The 22,078-nt window shown below is 41.4% G+C and overlaps 1 protein-coding gene and 1 long non-coding RNA gene across 6 annotated transcripts in view; one reads left to right on the top strand and one right to left on the bottom strand.

The window, feature by feature from the left end:
* The window catches only part of LOC138068193 (uncharacterized), a 29,666-nt gene extending 24,775 nt beyond the window's left edge, over nucleotides 1–4,891 (bottom strand). The window contains exon 1 of the long non-coding RNA XR_011142881.1: nucleotides 1,229–4,891. This is a non-coding gene — a long non-coding RNA (uncharacterized lncRNA). The remainder of the gene's footprint in view (nucleotides 1–1,228) is intronic.
* The window catches only part of MBNL1 (muscleblind like splicing regulator 1), a 116,544-nt gene that overhangs the window by 12,921 nt on the left and 81,545 nt on the right, over nucleotides 1–22,078 (top strand). The window contains exon 1 of one of the 5 annotated variants that reach the window (XM_068954612.1): nucleotides 9,514–9,651. The exons of 3 other annotated variants lie outside the window; for them this stretch is intronic. Coding sequence is in view for 1 of the 2 variants with exons in the window: in XM_068954616.1 (XP_068810717.1) it covers nucleotides 11,621–11,656 (36 nt within the window). In the remaining variant the exon portion in view is untranslated. Of the gene's footprint in view, nucleotides 1–9,513; nucleotides 9,652–11,605; nucleotides 11,657–22,078 lie in introns of those variants that run through there. One more of the 5 variants, XM_068954616.1, reaches the window with a different exon arrangement.

Raw genomic sequence — 22,078 nt, 5'->3', positions numbered from 1 at the left:
TGCCCCTCTGGGAGGGGATGCTGCAGACCGGGGAGTGTGTGCTCGATCTGAACTGACTCATTGACCGGTTCAGTCCAAACACCTCTGTTGGCAAGTGTGCAGAGCTTTGTGGTTGATCTGCATGGTCTGTCCAGTTAAATGCAGCTCACGTTCAGTCTCTGCCAGATTACCAACAAAATTTTCACTTATTGCATGTAATTTTCTCATACTTTGACAGAAGCATGTGACTGTTACAGTATTGCTACAGCTCCTTATTACTGAATAAAAATGGCCAGACTACTGAAATTAGAGTTTAAGTTGCTGTTGAAAGCAGAACTATCTGTAGCATGTTCCTCATTATCTGTGTTCAGGTCCTTTTTTTGTTTGCCCTCAAGTCAGATGCAAAATGAAGCAATCCACACAATTATAACTTCTGATTAGTCTTGTTAGGAGCATGAACGTTTTATGCAGCAGACGTTTACATGGCAAGATAGTATATGCTAATGTTTTTTTGAAGATATTCTATTCTTTACCTGGAAAGCCCTGCTAACTGAGCTGATGTAATCTACCGCTTCCTGAAGAGAAAGCAGTAGCATGTGTTTGTTTAATGGGAAGTGTGAACGTCGGGTGTAAGCTACAGTGGAAGTGAAATGAGGTACCGGTTTTGAGTAGGTGTCATGCATAGCCTTTTCTCTCTCTGGTAATAAAGTTCACATTTAATCTCACTAATTCGTTTGGGATATACAAGGATTTGGTGTTTGCATCTAGACTCCTAGTTCACAATTATTCATGTGACAAAATCGCCATCATGCAAAATGGCAAGAATTCTCAAAACCAGAGTGTGCCAACAGGTACAAGCAGTGGGAGCATTGCCAGGCCTGGGGCATATTAGCAGAGCTAAGTGGAGAAGCTAGTTGGCTGAAGCAGATGCTGTTAGTAATAAATTAATAATACCGCTAGTACTTACCATTTATATGCCATAATCCGTCAGGTGATCATGCGAGTGACCACTCAAGAATAATTTTGCCTACTACTGGACTCCGGCTGTTTCTAGGCTAGAGAAAGCTGCCATTTGCAACCAAGGACACATGGCAATTCTTTTAGGAAGGGGAGTGAAAAACAATATATTTGTTTGCAATAAATGTGAGCATTTGTAGAGGTAAAATGTAGATTTAATTTAGAAACGTATTCAGTAATAAGGTGCCAACATATGTTCCCTTGCAAGAAATTAGTTATTAAGGCATCTTACCCTCAAGAAGCTGGTCTTGGTGTTTGTTGCATCTCATCCAAGTGAAAACGTCTCCAGGTCACTTTTCCTCCTTGAAACCAACTGTATCAGCTGAATTTGATGTTAGAGGGAAGCAGTTGTTGAGCCCTTGCTGAGTCATGGGCGTTACTTTTTTTTTTTTCCTCCCGTAGTTGCTGTTGTCATGGATAATGCTAATAATCACATTTACCCATAAATATATATATAGGCATACACACATACAGTTACAAATCTTCTGACAATATGTAAGTATTTTCCAATGATGTGTAATTATTTGCTGGACGCTTTTTATAAAAATTTGGCTGCATAATTAACAAGGAACTCGGTCCTGGTCCCAGCTAAGCAAGCAGGAGAATTAATGATTATTGCAGAGTTACTCAAATACTGATAGGATCCAGGAGCAGCTATGGCAGGAAACATTGCACACTTAACATGCACCTTTATGGTGGTAGAAGAAGAAAGTGCACTGCAGGCCATTTGGAGTGTGTAATCTGTGGAAAAAGATATATTTGACCAACCACGGTCATTTACACCTGGGCTGTTTGAGAATAGTTACTTGGATTTGTAGGAAACTGGTCTTTGTATGATGCAGTCTTCTTGTTTGTCTCCTAAGTCACGTGACTTGTGTAAATTTGTAGTTAATCAAACAAAATGTCTTCACTGTGTAAGACTGATTAATAAATAGCTTTTTACTTTTTAAGGGTTGCATAGTGTTTTGTTGTTATGACCTCCTAAACATCTTTGTATAGAAACTCCAGTTTTTTAATATTAATATTCATTAGAACAAGCACGTAAGACTGTAATAAGAGAGCTTTTGGTTATTTCAAATGTGTTTATTTCCTTTGAAAAATAATTAGTTCTCAGAGGTTTAAGGCAAATCATTAAACTACTGTAGCTACTACATATAAACAGCTTCTTTTTAGACTTTTTAGGGAAATGTCACACATGGTTTAAATTCCAGTATGCAAAGATAAAACCGACCTTCCTATTTGAAAGTATTATCGTATAAATGCTACTTTAATGTTGTAGATGGCTACATGAATGCTTAGTAATACATAAATCAATAGTGAAATGATTAAATGCAGAGTAGTCCTTCCTGCTGTTGTGTGTGTCTCTCTTAGAAGTCAAAAGAGCAGAATAACAGCTAATATGTACTTTTTGCTAATCTAGAGATACTAACCTTTTCCTATTTTAGCTTATAAATACATGCCTATCTAATGCTGTCAGATAATGAGAAGTCTGCATGTGTTTCGGAAGTCCCAAATATTGTAAAGGAGATGGGTATGTAAAGTAGGTCACAAAAGAGTAATTTTTTAACAGATATGTTTCTTCTTTATTTTAAAACTTCTTAAGTATGTTAATAGTGGTTAATTCATAACTATCTACTATTTAAGGAAAAAAGTGTTTATGGAATTTGCGGTGTAACTTTCTGACTTGAAAATAGCATTGCTCTAAATTAAGAAAGAATTGGACTGTGGGATTTGTGTGTCAGTGCCAGAATGACCATTATACTGCTGTTAAGAATCAGGTCACAGATTAGAAACCTAAACCTTAGAGAACTAATTCCAAGAAAGCATCTTATTTCTGCATAGTGCAGTAATGCAAGCACATCTGAGGTCCATACGTTTTGAATGCTGCCTCTTTTTCAGTATTTGTCCAAAGTGCACTTGGGTGCATTAAATTCAGCTCCAATGTCATAGTTATGTATTTCTGTTAATCTGTTTTCACAAACTGTGAAATATACTCAAGATAAAAACCTGTCTAATCAGGATCTGCCCAGGAAGCCCACTGAAGTCAGTGGGAGGTTGAATTGCCTTCCCAAGCAACTCTGTCAGAGCTAAAGCAGTACAGAAATAACTTTTTAAATACTACCACTAGCACTACTACTGCTACTACTAAAAAAAAAAAAAAAAGTATATTATGCCAAATATCTGGGTCAAAGAAACAGTATTGGAAGTTAGTTATTTTTACAAATCTGTTATGAGAATTGCTTAGTATTTCAGAATGTGAATATCTGATTGTGGTTTTGTTTAGCACTGTTTAAGTTGCAAATTGCTGGGCTGTGGGGAGCCTATGAGATACATTTCAAATTGTACAATATCAGGCATTCACACTTCAGAGCAGGCAATTATGCTTTGGTGCCTTGGACTCTACTTTTTCCTAATATACCCCAAAGTACAAAACTGCGAGTGGGATCTCTTTGCTTTTGTGTGCTGGCATATAGTTAGAGTGAGAACAGCCTCTGCAGATCGAGGGTACATGACAAATTTTGTTTCTTCAGCAGTAGAGTTTACTGAAGCAAATTTCTCTTTTACCAATCCATCCCTGTTATATGGCCAAGAGGTTAAGTAGCCCATTGTTTGTACTTAATTTTGTGGCAGTACTTGTAATTATATCCCTTGACTGAGCCATGAAGTAATTGCTGTATCTTTTCCAAATTTTGTGTTGAGATATATTATTGGTAAACTTTATATTTGGCAAAGGTGTTTCAAATGCACTGTAACAGTCAGTAATTTTTATATTTCTTTATGTAAAAGACAGCTATTTGGCAATTTCAAGCTTTGAGACTGTAATGTTAATGTAAATGGAATATTGATTTTATTCTATTGCCTGTCTCATTAGAGTCATTGTCATGAGGGTAGATTCATGTTGTGTAATTATCTGTTCTTGCTGACAATTCTTGTGTCATTGAGACTGGCTTTTTCAGCTTCCACTTTCTCTGAGCATAAAAATAGCATGCTTCGCTGCCATGTTCTTCTTTATGGTCGTGCTTTTTGCTTGTCCAGCTTACGCACCTTTTCCCTAAGAGGCATGTGTGAACTCAGAGAAAATAGGGCTGTCCAGCAAGGCCAGTTACAGGAAGAGCAGAAACAATGGCTCTCCGGGAATAATTTTCAGTACAGTAAGACACTTCTCTCCAGATACTTTATATTTTTGACAAAGACTGTAATGAGAAGAATTTTTGAAAAGTGCATCATTAAGCTAGTTGTAAAAAAACATTTCTTTATAGTAATAATAGGAAATAATAAAAATTGAACATGTTTAGTCAAAACGTGCAAACGTGAACCACGTGGTCCTTTCTGTGTTAGTTTCACTTTCTCCGGCATCTTCAGACAACTTTTTCGTTGATCTGTGAAGCTGCTTCTTGATCATTTTCATTGACCCAGTTCAGCAGACAGCTAACTCATGCCTGTTTCCTTCTTAAGGAATGATTTTTTTCAGTGTTATTTCTCTCCACACCTGCTTTTGTCTTTTCTGAGAAATCTTTTTTTATTTACTTTTAATACTCTTCAGTTTGTATACCTTTGCCTCATTTTGGTTACTTGAATTTGTATCCTTTTGCATTCCAAATAATCAGTGAGTAAAAGGTTACTATTTGGCAAAACTAATGTTGCAGCAGTCCCAAGACAAGTAGCAATTACTTTCAAATTTCAAAGGTGAACTTCAAAAGTGAACTGGATTAAGTACAATTTTCAGTACTGAGTGCCTTAATAGGTGGGCTGTGGAGACAGTTATCCCCCAAAATAGATTTTAATTTAAAAAAAAAAAAAACCTACCCCTTTCCTATCCTCTCACATATGGTTCCTCCCTCTGAATTTATTGCAGTATTTCCTAGCTAACCAGAGACATCCCAAAAAGAGGTATTGCAAGTATATGCTCTGTGTGTGTGTGTGTGTGGGGGGGGGGGGTTTGTTTTGGGGTTTTTTTGGTTTGTTTTTTTTTTTTTTTTGCTGTCATGGTATCGTTTAGTTCAGGTTCATTTGAGATTCCTTTATTGACTTGGACTATCCCAATAGAGAATTTCATAGTGATGGGAAAATAGTTTATGCAGCTCAAAAATTATGAGTCTCTGCAATGTTTTCCTGTCGTTTGTTTAGTGGAGATATTCAAGATACATTTCTGGTCTTAAGTTAGTCTTTATTTTTGCTAGCAGACTATTTTTAAAGCTGACATTTTGGGCTCTGTGTTCAGGCGTATAACAAATTCTAACATAACAATTTTTCTTCAAGTATTTGTGCAGGCGAAATATATATCTATACTAGCATTTCTTGACTTCAGATTACCTACTTGAAGCATCACAGCTCCTTGGAGTAACAACTTTGCTTTTTGTATCTGGCAGCCTGAAGAATAGCAGGTGAAATTCAGCCCCATTTAGCAGTTACAGATATGTCACTGGCCTCAGCAGGATCATGATTTCACGATGAGTAAGGGGCTAGTCCAGCTCCACCCAGAAACCTTACTACAAAACTAGGAGTAAAACATATCATCTCCTGAATTTTACCAGAAATATTACTCCTTTCCTTATTTGTGAGCACAAAAAAGATTTTCATTTTGTATAAGCTGTTGCTTCTTGCATTATCTTGCTTACCTTGTTGGGGATAACTACTCATGTTATGAAAGTAAGATTAAATATCTTGCTTTGAAAATGTGCCTTTTAATTCCCTTTGGCTTTAGCACATACAATATATCAGTTGCTGCTCTTACTCCTCTCTCAGTGTTTGGAGAAATCAGTACTTAGTATGGATTGTATACCAAGCTGAAGAACAGGGGAAAATTCACACTGAGAGCCGTTTCGCAGCTTCGTTGTGAAGTGGAGATCTTGCCTCACCTAAATCGTCCTGCCGTGAGCATCTCGTAGTTTGCTGCTTTGTGGGATGCAGGAATAAATGTTCATAATGAAAGGGCACTTGCAAGGTGTTTCTTGCAGTGCAAGAGTGGTTGTGGGAGGAAGGGAATAAATCTGTTGCCCATATCGCTGGAGGATGGGATGAGTTGTGACAGGCCTCAACAGGGTGGTTCATTTTTGGTTTTAGAAAGCTTTCTGTTGCGAAGGACAGCCCTGCACAGGACTAGGCTGGGGGGGGGGGGGGAGGGGGATGCTGTGGCCTCCGCCTCCCAGGAGCGCTTTGAGAAAAAGCTAGCAAACTGGGCAATTTGGGCAGCCTGAGGAGGTGGCGATGGACTAGATGGTCTCATGAGGTCCAGACCCACCCGAGGTGCAGATTTTTGCGTGACTGGATAACGTAACACAGTGTGAAGGCTGAGCTTGTTTATCAGAGCACTTCTTACGGAGCGAGTTTCCGAGACCTGCGTGTTCACCGAGTGCCCCGGGGCAGGTCGGTGATACCTGTTGGTGTAGGTGACTGGTAATTTCCTGACTCCCAGCTGTGGGCAGCTGAAGCAAGCGAATAGCTGGCTGCATTCTCCAAGAAGACACCCAGCTGTTTGGCTTGCGCTTGCAAGCGATTTCTCCCCATGTTGCTCGTCTCCTAACTGGGTGTGCGAGGCATGGCTGTGATTGTAATAGACGCTGTGGCTCCCCTGCAAATCTTATCAGCTGCATTAGGTGTGCGCGATTCCTTTGGTAGCTTGTAGTTCTCATCATTTAAAATCCCTGGAAAATGACCTGTTGTAGATTTTCTTTGCTGATTTGCATCCACACTGACACACATCGCTTCCTAAGGTGTGCCTCTGATGCTAGTATCTGCAGCACTGCTTTAGAGAAAGAAAAATAAATAATAATACACAAATTATGGAGCAGTGTCTGCAGAAGCTGAGGAGCAGCCTGAGCTATGGCCGCCATGGCCTGGCGAGAGGGTGCTGCCGGTGGCCGCGCCGCGCCGCGGAGACTTGCCTCGCCTCGAGACGCGGCCCCGGGCTGAGCTCGCCGGGGCGATCCCGCGCGGCCGGCTCGCTGCCGCTGACGTCCCCGGGTGAGAGACACGTCCCCGTTCGTTACCGCGTTGTGTTCATGCATGGCACCCAACTTCTTTTTCGGAGCTGGGCATTTAAACTTTTTGAAAGGAAATATCCACTCCACCTTGACCTTTGAGGGGAAAATATTTACTCTCTTGTTTCTAAACTTTAAATATTTAGGTGTTTTTTGAACAAAGTTGTTTATCATGCAGATTTTGGTTCACCTGCAATATATTAATGGATAAAGCAAACAAACTGCTGACTAAAGACATTGTCCTCTGAAAACTGGCAGTTGCACATGGGCAGTCATGTTATGTTCTGAGGTTTTAAATGAATGCAGATTAGTATTAGTTTTTGGCACCCACCAGATAAATTAGTACAGTAATGACTTTGTTTTTATCTGACAGAACAGTTGTTTCTATTAGTCAGAGATTTGACCCGGGGCCTCAGTTGGTCATTTGAGTAAATAGCATTTCATAGTCAAGTTTTTCCTTAAGAGAAACAAATAAACATACCCAAGGAAATAAAGGCTTTGTTTGAACTATGAAGTTTGTGCCACACTACTTAACATCGGGAGTTAACAAATGAGGCTTAATGCAGGTTTTAATTGAATTTAAACTAGCGTGTTCTCCCTGCCAAGCAGCAAGGCGTGCTGCAGTTGTTTTGACTGTATGATAATAATTATTAAGCCGTCAGGTTTGCTGGCAGAAAACGTCTTTGCGCTTCCCATAGAAGCGCAGCCACTTCCGTGAATAGCCATTTTGGTGTGCGCTTTGCGGGGCTGCCGAGGCAGAGACCTCTACCTGAAGCTCGGGTCAGGCCCTGGTTTAACTGGGAGCTGTGTCGCTCTGCAGCGCCTCGTGCTGCTGAAAGCACACCGCCTGCTCGATATTTTACGTTTCTTTGCTGGAATCGCCCTCTCCCCGGGGCTCCTGTGCGTTTTGCCAGATGTCCCGGCGAGGCGACAGCGCTGATGTTCCCCACGTGAGCCGGGCTGCCGCTGGAGGAAGGTGGGAATAAAGAGCGCTTTGTTCCCGCGCAGCAGCCGGCGCTACCTTGACAGCGTGTCGGCTGCCTGAGTGGGAGAGTCCGGCTGTACGCGACGAGCTGATTTCTGTGCGGAGGCAGGACTTTCGGGTTCAGAAGGAAGTGAATTGGATAGGTCAGGAGAACATACCATTTGCAAACACCCCTTTTCCCTTTCCGGCGGCACGCCGGACGCAGAGGCTGCAGGCGGCTGTGCTGGCGGTGGTGCGGGAGGCAGAGCCGCGGGAAAGCCAGCTGCAGCCGCGCAAGCTCGCTTTTTCCGCAGGGATTCGCCGGGGGAAGCGCTTTGGAGACTAACATGGTTTAATCCACTCGCTGCATGTTGGGTAAATTCAAAACCCACATGCTCGTCCTCTTGCAGTGGAATAAGTCACATCTGATGGACGTTTTCTGTGCTTATAGCATAGTAATGAACGTCTGACAGGCGCGACCTTTCATAAGACAGCCCACACTATTGGCTTTCTGCCCAGAATATTGCTGCAACACTATCTGTGATTGGTTATCTCCCTATCATGCATTGCTTCACAAGGGAAAACGGCCCCTTTTTTAATAAATCTACGATGGCTGGCTGCAATATGCTACACTGTAAGTACGCTGTGCGAGGGAAGCAGGCAGGCTGTAATGCTGCGTAGTACTCTAGGATCACATGGCAAGGCGGTAATGCTGTGGGACACCGGTGAAATGCTGCTCGGTAAATTTTAACGTATCTGTTTTTTCTACAGGTTGGTACTAAGAAGTGCCTTTCCTGACGTCTCTGCTGCTTGGAACCGCTTCTAGAGCAGTCTCTGCTTTTTGCCTTGCTTGCTGCCAGCTAGACTGCGACGACAGCACATCCACCCTCCACCTCTAGCCCAGACACCCCCATTTCTACTTATAATCAAGAGAAAAGCTCTATCAGGCATTGCCATAGGCTGCTTTAGTATAAAAATAAAAGTTTGCTGGGAAAGTAAGATATCTTCTGCCAGAAAATCAAGGAGAGGAAAAAAAATTTCTCGATTGTTGCTCTAAACTGCTGCATCTGTCTATGCCAAACTAATCAATACCGATTGCACCACAAAACCCAATTGCAAATTCAGCTGTGTGGAGATTACCTTTCAGACAACTTTACTGAAAGCAGCTTGGAAATTCTGTGTCAAAGGGTCTGCCACGTTTTTATGCTTGCATTTTGGGCTCCAATTGGCACTCAGAATGGGTTACTGAGAGCACAAGGCTAGTTCCAGGCCACACTTTTTAACGTTCATCTTACTTATAATCCTAGCGTTTCTTGAAATACAAAACCTCTGTCAATTAACAGTTTCATGCTGTGAACTTCTAGTGGCAAATCTTTTCCTTGATATTGTGACCACACGATTTTACATGTACTTTTAAAATAGGGAGCGGGGGAAAAAAGCATTCTGGAGGTGACATTTTCATCATTTCCAGTTTCTCAGTTCAGCTCTTTGTTTGTTCGTTTTACTGAAAATTTTAACTACCTGTAAAATCTAAACATGGCTGTTAGTGTCACACCGATTCGGGACACAAAATGGCTCACACTGGAAGTGTGTAGAGAGTTCCAAAGAGGGACTTGCTCCCGGCCAGACACGGAATGTAAATTTGCACATCCATCGAAAAGCTGCCAAGTTGAAAATGGACGCGTAATCGCCTGCTTTGATTCATTGAAAGTGAGTAAATATTATATTATTTTCAAGGATATAGAGTTAATGAAAGAAGGAATTATAGCTAGAGAAACCGTGGAGTCCAAAAGAGAGAAACTGCTGTCTGTGCTACCAGGGAGAGCTTTTATTATAATCTTTATTGATCATTGCTGTTTTGTTTTGTTATTTTCTTCAGGGGAAGGGGAAGGATAGAGGGAATAAGAGGAAAATAAGCCTAACAGAGTTTGAATCATTTGGCATGGCTGCAATTATTAGTCCTTTGACTCTAAATTATTCTTTGTGTGTAGCTAGAATAAAGGGCATTTCACTTAGAAATAGCTAAGTCACTGTAAAGACTCCTTTGTTTTTAATAGCACAAAACACATGCTCTGTGATGATTTGTTTCCATCTTGTAACTACAAGTGGCTTGTTGATGTCTCAGGACAGTAGACACTGAATCTTGGAAAAGTGTTTTCCTTCGTAAATTATTTGGGTGTTTGTGGAGAGTGTGTTTATGTGTCTGTGTTTGGAACATCTGTGGTTATCCTTTCTCTTTTACAAATACGTCTGTGTAAGGAAAGGATAACGCTTAGCAGAAAGCAAGGTACTCTAGATGCGCAAGCAGAGCTGTGTAGGGAGGTGACAGCCTTACTGTGGTTTTTAGGAAGTCTCTATGAGTTTGGCAGTGCAAACGTGAGCCTGTTATTTTAATATATCTGTAGTTTCAGTGACCAGTTGTTAGATGTGGATTTCCAGCTCCTTCCCTTCGTTTTTATGAATTAAATCATCTCAAAAAGTGAAATAACTGTCCCACAAACAGTATCTTAATTCAGTAAGACTCCTAAAGATCAAAAGTTGAGAAAATATGTCTGTCTGCTTTTCCTGCAGTATAATTTTGCTCTTCTTGGGCCCAAATCCTGCAAGTGTGGGGAGTTTGCCATGCCCAGCAGCGTCGTGCGTGCAGGGAGGAAGTGCTGTGGCTGTACCCAGCTGCAGCAGGTTGCACCAGCAACCGGCTCATGAGCACGGTTAGAGCTAGGCAGGAAGTGGGCTTACAGTGGTTTTATATAAATCCTGCAACACTTTTGAGTTTACAAATGTGTATTGTCTTGTTTTAGGTCAGAATAGAAGGTGAACCTTTAAAATATTTTCAAGTCTGAAATACCCAGCCACCCCAAATTATATTTTAACTGATGGCAATTGAGATATTTTGTTTCAGTGCTGTTTCGATTTTCAATTTTTTTATTTTAAAATTACTGTAATTACAATGCATAGGAAAAAAGCAAAAAAAAAAAATCTTCAAATGTGAAAACAAAATGTTTCCAGACATTAAAGAAAAAGATTTTTTTTTCTTTTGAGCTAGACAACAGTTCTGAAACCCAGCTGGATTTGGTGAAAAGTTTTGGCTTTGAGGCATGACCGTTTCCTGGGGAGCGCGGCTGCAGCTCGGGCCGGCCCGGTGGCAGTGAGTGCCGCGCAGCAGCCGGGGCGTTTCCTGGGCTCGCGGCGGCAGCTGGGGACGGGAAGCTGCCCCACGGGGCCGGCTGCTGCTCGGGCGCAGCCGCGGCCACGCGTGCGTTTTGCAGGGGCGTTGGCGACGGGGAGGCCTCGCAGAGCTGGCGCCCGTTGGGTTGTAACGTCACCACGTTGCAGCCGAGGTGTCTGAAACTGAAGCGGAGCTCTGGAGCTTTAAAAACATCTTTTTGTGAAAGGAGGCGAGAATGATGATGTATCTGCTGGTAAAATAGTATCCAGTAGTATCCTCGTGGTTTATTTTCCTGGTTAATTGCTTTCCCTCGTTTGGTTACGTGGAGCATCATAACCATACTGCCTCGCCCAAATGTCTCTTATTTTTTAAGAAAGACGATGCAACCAAAAAAGGCTGAAACAAGATACCAAAGTTAATTGAATGTGAATCTTGTTCACCATGGGAAGTACCATCTGAGAGCAGTATAAATCAGCGTCATGAGCAGAGCTTTCTGACTTTCATGATGATATGAAGCGCGGTAAAGATTCAGCACAGAGCGGAGAAGTGAGCAGAGCAGCAGTTGGGGTCGGGGTTTGGGTGGGAGATGCAGAACAGGGGCTCGCGCGGCGTTTCTCTTGCTGGCGGTGCTGCTAGCTCTTGTATTGCCTTGAGCAAGATTCTTCAGTTTCCTTATTTTTAAATGAAGGAGATAATTACCACCTTTGTAAAGAACTGCAAGACCTCTGGATAATATCCAAAGGTAATATTATGGCATTATTGCATTGCTTCAAAATATTCTGTGGAAAAGACTATTCTTGTTGCCTGTGAAAATCGGCGTGGTGAGTGAGTTGTAAGCTTGGGTGGAATTCTGGCCAGATATGCTATTTAAAAATGTACTGCTTAGCAGATACGTTTACTTGTGTTAATGTGAAACGGTGTGCTTTTGGCTCAGCTGCTTCACCGTGGGCTCTGTGCTGGAGGGTCCCGCGGGGATCAGGTGGGATGCCGTTTTTTTGCAGGCTGGAGAGCACCAGCTAGCAGCCTGTGGCACTGTCACTGCCCAGGAGACCCAGGAAAGCTCTTTCCAAGCCTGCCTGTAGGATAGCAGGAACAGGGTAACATGACATCTACTTTGCCAGTATGTCTATGAGCAGACTGTTGAGCTTTTTTGGCCAGGGGATTCTTAGTTTAGGTTGGTTGTATCATGTAAGACAATTCCGTTGGTAAACAGAAAATGGCACGTATCTCTTCATTGAATTCCCTGTCCCATGCAAATAGTAGAAAAGCACTTATTCAGCTTTGATTTTGTTTCAGATTTTTGCAAATTTTTGTGTGTGTGCTGAGCTGGTTACTTTGTTATGTTTTCTCCAATATCACAAATATTAGATATTATGCAAAAAAAATTTAGAGAAGTGTTACAGCAGACTGTCTGGACTCTCTAAGGTCAGTTAATAGTTTACAAAAACTGAAAGATTTTTGAATATGATGTTCAAAAATAATTCCAAAGTTCAGTATAGCTGTAATACCCTTGCTCTTTACTAAAATAGCAGTACATCTAACAATTAATATTAATATTTAAAAACTTGATTCCTTATAGATGTGCATAATATTAGTATTAAACTAACTGGCTCTTCTTGCATTGCCTACTGGACATAAGACAGGTATTTAGTCTATATCTATCTATATATGCATGTGTGTATATATATATATTTTATAAACTGTTATTAAATCTTTCACTCATAAAGCACCCAAAAATCAGTATTAGTGTGTCTTAGCAAAATGCTGTATATTAACTTACATCAGTAAGGTGTTTGTTAGTGTTGCAGAGAGCTGCAACTCCTAATATGAATACTTGCTCATGAGATGGAGACGGCCTATGTGCTCTGCTATATTTAGAACATAAACAGGCAAAGCAAATACTTTCTAAGGGGACCCCGTGAAATGGCAGTACCCTTCAGCTCTGCTGTTTCAGACTTTGGCCCCAGGCCCAGGTGTCTTGCTCAGAGCAGCAGCATGCAGGGAGGCAGCGGAGAGGCAGTTCAGTACCAGCCGTCTTGTCTGCCTGCAGAAGGCAAAACGGAGTTCAGAACTTTGAGCTTAGGTGAAAATACTGTGTGTGTGTATATAAATATATGTGTGTGTGTGTGCATATATGTATATGTACAATATATGCGATATATGTATATGTACAGAGACATTTAAAGAAATAAAGGCAATAACTGTATATATAAGTCTAGAGAGAAAAAAAAAAAAGGAGGAGGAGACACCTAGTCCTGAGACCATTGCATTAATTTTGTGTTATCACTCACAGATAATCATTTTCACCATTTGTAAGGCTTGTTTGTGGAAATGTGGGACTGCAGTATTGATCTCTGGAAACATATATTAAATATTTCCTAATAAATTGTATGTGCATTTTATAGGTCCTTTGTTAATTGTGAATTGGTAACAAATAGCAATTGTTAGTTGTTAATTAGAAACGTGGGGGAGAATAAGGCAAACGTATATTTCTCTGACATCAGTGAGTTAACGCAAGGAGGAGGTCAGGGCCATGTCAATCAGAAAGATTTTATCATTCCTCTGTTGAATAGCCTGCTTCATAATTAGTCTTAATGAAATCTGCACGGCTGTCCTTCGGGTAGTGCATTAATCAAGATAGATAAATGTGGGATAATCTTGCCTTTAGATATTAGGAGAATAATTTTAAAATAAAAATAATTAGGTAGTGTATTCAAATTCTGTACTTGAGTGGTTCAGTCAGCTTTAGCTCTGGCTCTTCATTGTTTAAATACCATCAGATTTTTTTCCTAAATGTGGATGTCTAACAGACTATTAAACTGTCTAGAGCAAAAATGAGCTCCTGAGTTCCTAAATCAGGCAACTGGTTTGCAACAGAAATTAGATTTTAAACATATTTTTAAAACATTTTTCTTCATTTTTTGCCGGGAAAAATATGCCTAAGTAGGATTCATTTTTTAAATTACGTTAACTTCATAAGATGTTCCGATAGATGAGTCATTTAGTGTTGCCTGAAAACGGAGATAAAGATGTCTTCACAATGGGGAGATGGATATAAAATGCAAATCTCGTGGGAGGATGCAGATGCACCAAGGACACCCAGGCAGCCTGCAAGCAGTGCGTGCACCACATCCTTCGGCTGCTGCACTGTCTTTTCTAGCTGCACATTTCTGAAATTATAACATTGAGAAGAAAAGTGGGGAAAAGAGTAATTTGGCTTCAGACTGGATTTTCTGCAGCTGCTGCCCAGTGACACTCAGCGCTGCCGTCGGCTGGAGCATCGCCGTTGTAGTCGGTGGAATTTGGCTTTCTACCGGGTGCAGATTGTTATGACCCAGAAAACACTAGTTCGTGTTAATCCAAACTTCAAATGATTTCAGTGGATTTGATCTGAATCAGAGTTTGTCCCTCCAGGGGTAATGTTTGCTACGGCCGCTGTCACTTGCAGATGAATTTCTGCTCTCTTAAAGCTCACGCCTGCTGCTCAGACTGCTGCTTCATGTTCGAGTTGTATGTCCTGATGAGGTGTAAAGTGTTTCTCCTAACCTTGCCTTCAGCAGATGAAAAGTCTGGATCATTCACATGATGTGACAGAGTTTGAAACTCTGCCTGTGTCCAAGATCTGCAGATACATAGTATGCTAATATTTTATTTTCTCTTGCAGAAATAATTGAAACTGCTGAACTCTTTAATGGTAACGTTGCACTTGTTATTGAGAAGCTTTAAAAATATATAAATGCATTATTTTTGTAGATTAACGTGGGGACAGTCTCAGTTTTCTGTCACCTCAGAGATCTGGTCAGTGCTCCTTGGTCTCTGCTTCAGAAACTAAAAATAATTTTCTGGCTGTTATTCTTCATGGTGTTATAGTTACGTAAGGATGTAGAATAAAGCACTTATTTATTTGATTTGCTGCAAAGAAAAGAAAATCACAGTAAGTTTATTTCACCTGATAACATGAGAATGGCAGATCATTGGCTCTGCCTCTCATTGGATTAAGGCAGAAGAAGAAATCCAAAAACATACCTATAAAATGCTTTAGCACATGCCTGTTGAGTAATTTTGCCTGTCGTGGTGTGCTGCACCGCTAAAGCGCGGGACAGGAGCAGTGCTCTAGAGGCAAGGTGCAGCTCGGGGTCAGGCTGCAGGACACAGACATGTGGGAAATGCCAAGGAAGCTCGGAAAGCAATAACCCTGAGGGGAAAAAAATTGAAATATAAACAACTTTCAGATTCCTAAGTCAGATCTGATTTGCCATATCAGGTGTAGCTAGTTTTTTCCATTTTTCACTTTGTATCTCTGCTAATAAGCTTAGCTCCAGAAAAGGAAGAAAAGGGGAAGTAGCAAATACGTTAGGAAAATGGTACAATTATTTGACTGAGTGGCAAATAGTCCATTAAAAAAGCAAACAAACCATACATGTTCTTCTGTTGAAATCTTATCAGATAGTTTAAACAAGAGAGTTACGGCTGGCTAAGGTGTTCAGAGTTCATATTACAGCTCAAGCTCTACATCTGCAGGAAAAAATTGAAAACAAAACATTGCCTTGAAACATTTGCACTGTCAATTTTTTAGAAACTGTATGTAATAGAAACCAGAACGGGGACAGGATCAAGAGCAAAATTCTGAACTAACTTTATTTGCAGGAAAAACTTGAAGGTGCTTAAAATAAGAAAACCCTGTAGCAAAAATATCCAGTCATTTGTGCTGAATCTTCAAATGAGAGATTAGAAGCAGTCTAGGAGGCCACGGTTCTTTTTGGGATGACCCCAAGTCTCTGTTTTTCTATTTTTCTAAATACAGATGCCTTGTTGCCAAGCTTGACTCTTAAATTTGTGGAAGCAACAAATTACATTCAAGACTGAAGGATCACATCTGTTATTTGACTTTGTAGAAGCATTAATGTTTCTTCGTTAGGACTATATAATGATATCAGCTCAACTGGATAACATTTAGGAAATACTGTTGTGTTGTGTGTTTCTTAGAAGTCTCAACTTCAGGATTAAAGAGCAGATTTCTTCTCTAGAAGACTGGTCAAAACCAAGGCAATTAGTCTGCCATCCTCCTACCAATTTTCTCAGATTCCAAACATCCCGTTAAAAGAAAACATCAGCGTTGTTTTAGGAATAATTAGTAATACACACGTTTTTAATCTTCTCTCTGTTTTCTTGCATTCCTTTGTGTATTGCATTGTTTTTCCTGGTGAATTGCAAGCGCCAGAAGTAGTGGCAGGAAGCTTGGGCTTCCCTTTTAATTTATGTAAATGGAGAGAAAAGCGTTCTACTTTTTCTTTTGCTGTAATAGACATTCCCATATTAAGTATCAGATCTTTGCATTATTATTCCTGTTCGTTAGGCAGTCCGGGCCCTCAGCTGGAGGGTACGGACAGCGGTTCCCAGCTCTTAAGGACAGCTGTCTTGGAGCGGAGAAGGCTTCAGTGAAAGCAGTTAAAATTTATTCCTGTGTATCCTAACTACGTTTCTTCTGCTTTATGTCACTTTCAAAATGAACAAAAGGAGGAGAAAATAAAATCAGGTGATAAATGGAGCCTCTTAAGAGGCATGGCTGCTTCCTGTTGCTTTAGGTCAGCTCTCTGCTTCTGAGGACTAGGATCCAGGACCACGTGTGACTTTCAGCAACACTAATTGCTTGACTTTGTCCACGAATCGTCTTGTTGTGTGTCCTCCCGCTGGGGAGGAAATAACATGGGGGTCTTCTGAGCGGTGAGAGGGTGTGCCGCTGCCCCTCTGCAGGCTGCGCGGACCAGCACGCAGGTTGGCAGGCTTCGCGGCCACCCAGCAGCCCAGCTGCTGAAGCTGTACCTGCTTCAGCGCCCTGACGAAGCGCTGTGGCCGGGCAGCGTTTGTCAAGCTCAATGTGCATGTCCTCATCTTTATTGGAGGACTGCTGTCTTTTAATTTCTTGATCTTAGCAGCAGCACTTAAATTAGGTGGTATACAAATTAACAAAAGAGATGTTTTTACTCTAATCTGGAATTCTGTCATCTTCCTTGATTTGCAAAATGCCCCTAGAAAGATTTCTTCTAGTGAAATAGCATTTTTTTAAGTAAAAATTGAATTGTAACATACCGAAACACAGGCTTGTGCAAATAAGGAAACCTTTTGGGGGCTCATGTTTAGGTTTATTGAAATGCTTATGGCATACTCTCTTCGTTAGGGAATGTCTGATTTTCTAACTGATATTAAATAGCAGTTGAAGTAGTTGGAAGCAAATCCAAGATTTTGATCACATAGAGGAAAGTTAACATCCTGATAAGGACGGATTTTTAAAGACGACTAATTGACCTGGACGCTTTGTTTGCGTGGTACAGCGGTACTGGGCTGCTTCACAGCGGCCGTGGCAGGCTGCGGGACGCAGCGGCTGCACTGGGCGCTCCCCAGTTTGCAGCAACGGAGGATTTCTGCCCTGGCAGCGCTATGGCAAGTGCCCCAGCAGCCAGAGGAATTGCCCCCGTGCGTGTCAGCGTGCTGCGCGGGGACCTGGCTGCGGAGAAACGGAGCCAGCTGCTGTCGGTGTAATACAGTCATTGCATAAACTTTCCAGTTGGTAGACGTGTTAAGCTAAGCAGCCTTTTTTACTCCTCATACGTTTTGACTCCCTGCTCTTGACTCTGGAAATACTGAACTCCTCTCGCTTTTCAGAAGTAGTGTGCTGGCTCGCTAGCAGTACTCGTTCTGCTCTCGTGGGAAATTACTGATAATTTGGGAGTTCACTCAAAGACCGCTGAAGAGCGGTGGTGCTGTAGCAGGGCTGTGCGAAGGGGGCAGCCTAGGAGAACGGCCTCAGATGAAACCTTCTGCAGCTCTAGAGCACTTCAAGTCCTTTGAAGTTCCTGGAAAAACTCCCTTTTGACTTCAGCTGCCTTTGGATCCTTCCTAGCTCAGTGAAACAATACAGAGAGCAAGTAGAAAAAGGAAGAGGTTTCTACTTGAAGAAAGGAGCAGTTTTTGAGGAAATCAAGCCGTTTACTTTTTGTCAGGATGATTTCATTGAAGTCCTGATTCACAGACTTAAATGTAAACACATCCCTAAAAAAATGTAAGATCAAGACTGAAATTTGAAGAGGAATGGGAACGTCCTAAAATTGTCTTTTATTTTGCATGCGTGCCTGCTTGGGGCACACGCAGTTTGCTCAGGCTGGCTGCACAGAAGGGTGTATTTGTGTGTGCGCCCGCGAGGCCAGGAGACAGGCGACCTGGAAAGGGTGTTGTGGGGAGGCACGAGGTGAATGGGTCTCCTGCGTGGCCGCAGCTGCTGGGGAAATGGTTGGTGGGCTGGCAGGAGGGTAGCACGTGCCCTGCTGAGCCTGGGGTGGGAGATGCAGTTCATGGCCAGAGCGGAAGGTCATAGGCAAGAGTCGGCTCAGGCACACGGGGTCTGCAGCTCACGTGGGAACAGCATCGTTTAACTGAGCAAAGCAAATTCAGGACACGCTGAAAAAATCCAGGACCAGCAGTACAAACCCCAGGTAGTTGTGAGTGCAGTAAGTTATTCCTGCAAAGTGATGGTTAAGACGGTTGTTTTCTACTCTTCCTAAATCTCTTCTCTCTCCTCATCCTTGATTGAGGAGCTGTCAACGGGAAGCAGAACTTTAAGGGAATCAGCAGCTCTGTGGCATTTTCGTCCTTAGCAGTATTAATGTCTCTTCAATTTCCAGCATTTCCTGTCATTTTCCTTTCCTTGTCTTTTTTCCTAGAGGTACTTCCTTTTAAAAATATCCTCAATTTTGCAAGCCTAATTAAAAGCTAATGATAAACAATGACTAGGTTAAAAGTGCAAAAAGATGCAGAGTGAATTTTACTGACTTTGACTAGTAAATGCCTTATACATGCCGAAGAAAAATTGAAGGAGTAACCGTGTGTGAAAGAGTTTAAGTGAGCACACACAGTTACATGATGAGTTTGCAGCAGCGTTTACAGTATAGGCCCGGCAATGGGTCGTAGAAGGGAAGTTTGTTACCCCGGTGGGAGCCAGCGCGAGCTTGCGGAGGGCTGCACAGGCCTGGGGCTGCTGCGGGGTTTCAGAGGGGTCTCTCCATCCTCGCCTGGCCTGTCGAGTGGTTTTCCCTTCACGGCTGTCTGTGATGGATTTTTAGCCGTATGTACAAGTAGTTGCTAGCGTAACGTCAGGGAAAGTGCACGTTTTCCCCTCATTTGTTAACGTAGGAACGGGCGTACACGCATTTAGCTTGAGTCTTTTGAAAACAACACGCAGAGGAAAATAGTCTTATATAAAATGTATTCTGGGACCTTGGGACTCGCTGTAAGCTGATATTGGTGAGGTAAATACTTGGTCCAAAAAATTGTACACTTAGTTCTGCTCTTAGAGCAGAACTTAGCCATTACTATATCAGCAGTTACAGGTTCAGAGTAGATTATACAAATAGAAACAAGGCAAATTAAAGTTTGAAAAGCTGCATGGCTTTTTAAATCACTTTCAGTTTTCCACCTAAGTACCAGTATAGTCAGTATTTAGAACCACCTTTTGATGGATGAATTGCGGCTGTAATTCAACTGTCTTGTGTTCATGCACCTTCAAAAGATCATTTACATCAACATACGTTTGCTTGTCCAATACTCAGTTAAAATTTTGCCTACATTGAAATGAGTTAAGAGAAGACTCAGATTTATGCACTGATTATAACTGCATAGAAATGTAAGCCAGTTAGGAAAAACCTTGGTTTGGACAGACTGAATGATTAAATATTTCACGTATAAAGTAGATATTCCTTGAAGGAAACAGGAGACTCATTTCTTTGTATTTATTACTTTGGTTTTTATTGTCTTCACTGAATACTGAGAGTGTCCTTGGTGCTGCAGGGAGCAGAGCAAGAGGCTTCCTTGGCGCGGGGCGCTCGGGCAGCGCGTGGATGGGTGCGCCTGGATGTGGCTGCCTTAGTGCCAAGTAGCACGCCTCAAAACACACGGTTCCCCTCGCTAGTGGAGCGAGAGACGTTTCTCGCTTCGCTAAATGTTTGCTGCACAGAAACAAATGTGCGTGGGGCTGCCACCGGGTAAAATACATGTGCAGCAAAAGTGTAAGCATACTGTAAGCAGCACTAGAATAATGTGTTAATCTTTTTATGCTTCTGGACTGAACAGGAAAAAACGTTTTTTAGACCAGTTGTTCCCAGTGCTTTAGCTGAAACTCTGACTTTTTAAAAAATGGTTATAAACATAGGTAAATCGTCTCCAGGTTGTAGGGTAAACTTTCAGTTGCATTGGAAGTAAAGTTATCTGCACTTTTTTTACTGGTATTGTCAAAAATTATATAGGATCGGGTGATATTTTAAAATATTGCTCAAAAAACTGAGTAGAAATATTTAAACACTTTTTTTTTTTCTGCAGGAAGGCATTTGCAAGATGTATTTGATGTTCAAATAAACACTGCTAGTATTAATTTCATTAAGAGGAGTGAACACAGGTGTCACTTCTGCTCTCCTCCTTTTGCATATGCAGAATATATAGAGCAATATTTCTGCTGAGGGTAAATAAATTTGCAAGGAAGATTACTGAACTCTTTAGGCAGAGTAAACTTAAAGGCATATAAAAATGTATTAGTGATATTGACAAATTTACTTTTCTGCATGCAAGTATTAAATAAGTCTAACGGCTACAAATCAACTGGAATATATGTTAAATATAAGAAAACTGATGCACTAAAGCAAGGGTCATCTTCAAAACGTAAGAAAAGGTGTTACTAGAGGACTGAAAGGAAGAGGGATCCAGGACTGAAATGCAGTTAGTGCGACGCAGCCAGCAAGGACAGTGGGGTTTATCAGCCGGCGGCGCGGCGTGGCTGTTAGCTTAGCTCCTGCTTTTGGAGGTTGCTTGCAGAGCATTGCTTCCAGGAGGGCAGTGCCAGACCTCAGGCACGCTGAGTAAACTGATTTTATGAACACTTAAATGGCAGCTTAGTAACATGAAGTGTACTGAACTGGCCATTTGTTAACAAAAGGAAAGGACCCGATCTAAAGCATAATGAGTTAAACTGAAGGGAGACAAATAGAAACAAATATAACTTTTTTTTTTTAAATCGGCAGTTTTCCCACTGGATAGAATGAGAGAAAAATGGAAAATAAGACCAGTCATATATATAACCTGAATAATTTTTTCAGAAATATCTAGATATGCGTATGAGGGAGAAAGGCACAGTGAGAACATGTAGAGCAAAAATTTAAACATCTCCGCAGTGTGATGCAGCCGGCTTTTTCTTTTGCAGTACAGCTACTTGTATCCTTAAAATGAATTAATTGGCAAAGGTAAGAATGCCACTGTAAGAGTGCAGGAGTACCAGCTTCTTGGCAACCGTATTCGGTTTATTAGATCATGGATTACTGTGTTTAAAGCTTTACTGGAACGTTGCTTCCTAAAGGCTGGGAATTGGCTGCAATAAGCTTAAATTGTTCACGTAGTCAAAATCTGATTTATATGCTCCGCTTTCTTCAGGCGTCTCCCAGTGGTTTGTGTTACCTTGTAATCACTGATCCATCCTCTCCGAGTTCGGTTTTAGTGGAACAGTATCTGGCAGTGCCCGTTTCCGAGATGAGCCTCAGTTCAGCTGCTGGAGATGCTCGTAACGTGGCCGGAGGTTCTCCGGGCGGTTGTCAGGGCTGACAGCGGCGCTTCCTTATAGTCAGTACCACAAAAGGCATCAATTAAAGTAGCTGTAAGTAATTAAGGTTTTTTAATGGGCATGGTTATTTTGAATTATTGAGGTGGATGTTCCAAAGCATGAGTTGTATGTAGGGTTTCTTATTTTACTTTAAAATGTTTAGAGTCATACAGATAACTCGTACAAATGGTGATTTTAAAAACATGCAGAAAAAAACGGACTTGGAATTATTTCTCATTTGGTTTAAAAAAAAACTCTTAATACATTTAAAAACATCCTTTTGCAAGAAGTTCCATAAGTTGTTTGTTTGTTTGTTTTTATTTATTTCAAGG

Source organism: Struthio camelus, chromosome 9 (assembly GCF_040807025.1).
Source record: "Struthio camelus isolate bStrCam1 chromosome 9, bStrCam1.hap1, whole genome shotgun sequence".
Lineage (NCBI taxonomy): Eukaryota > Metazoa > Chordata > Aves > Struthioniformes > Struthionidae > Struthio > Struthio camelus.
The sequence above is the reverse complement of the archived record's forward strand: the minus strand, read 5'-3'. Positions and strand labels throughout refer to the sequence as shown.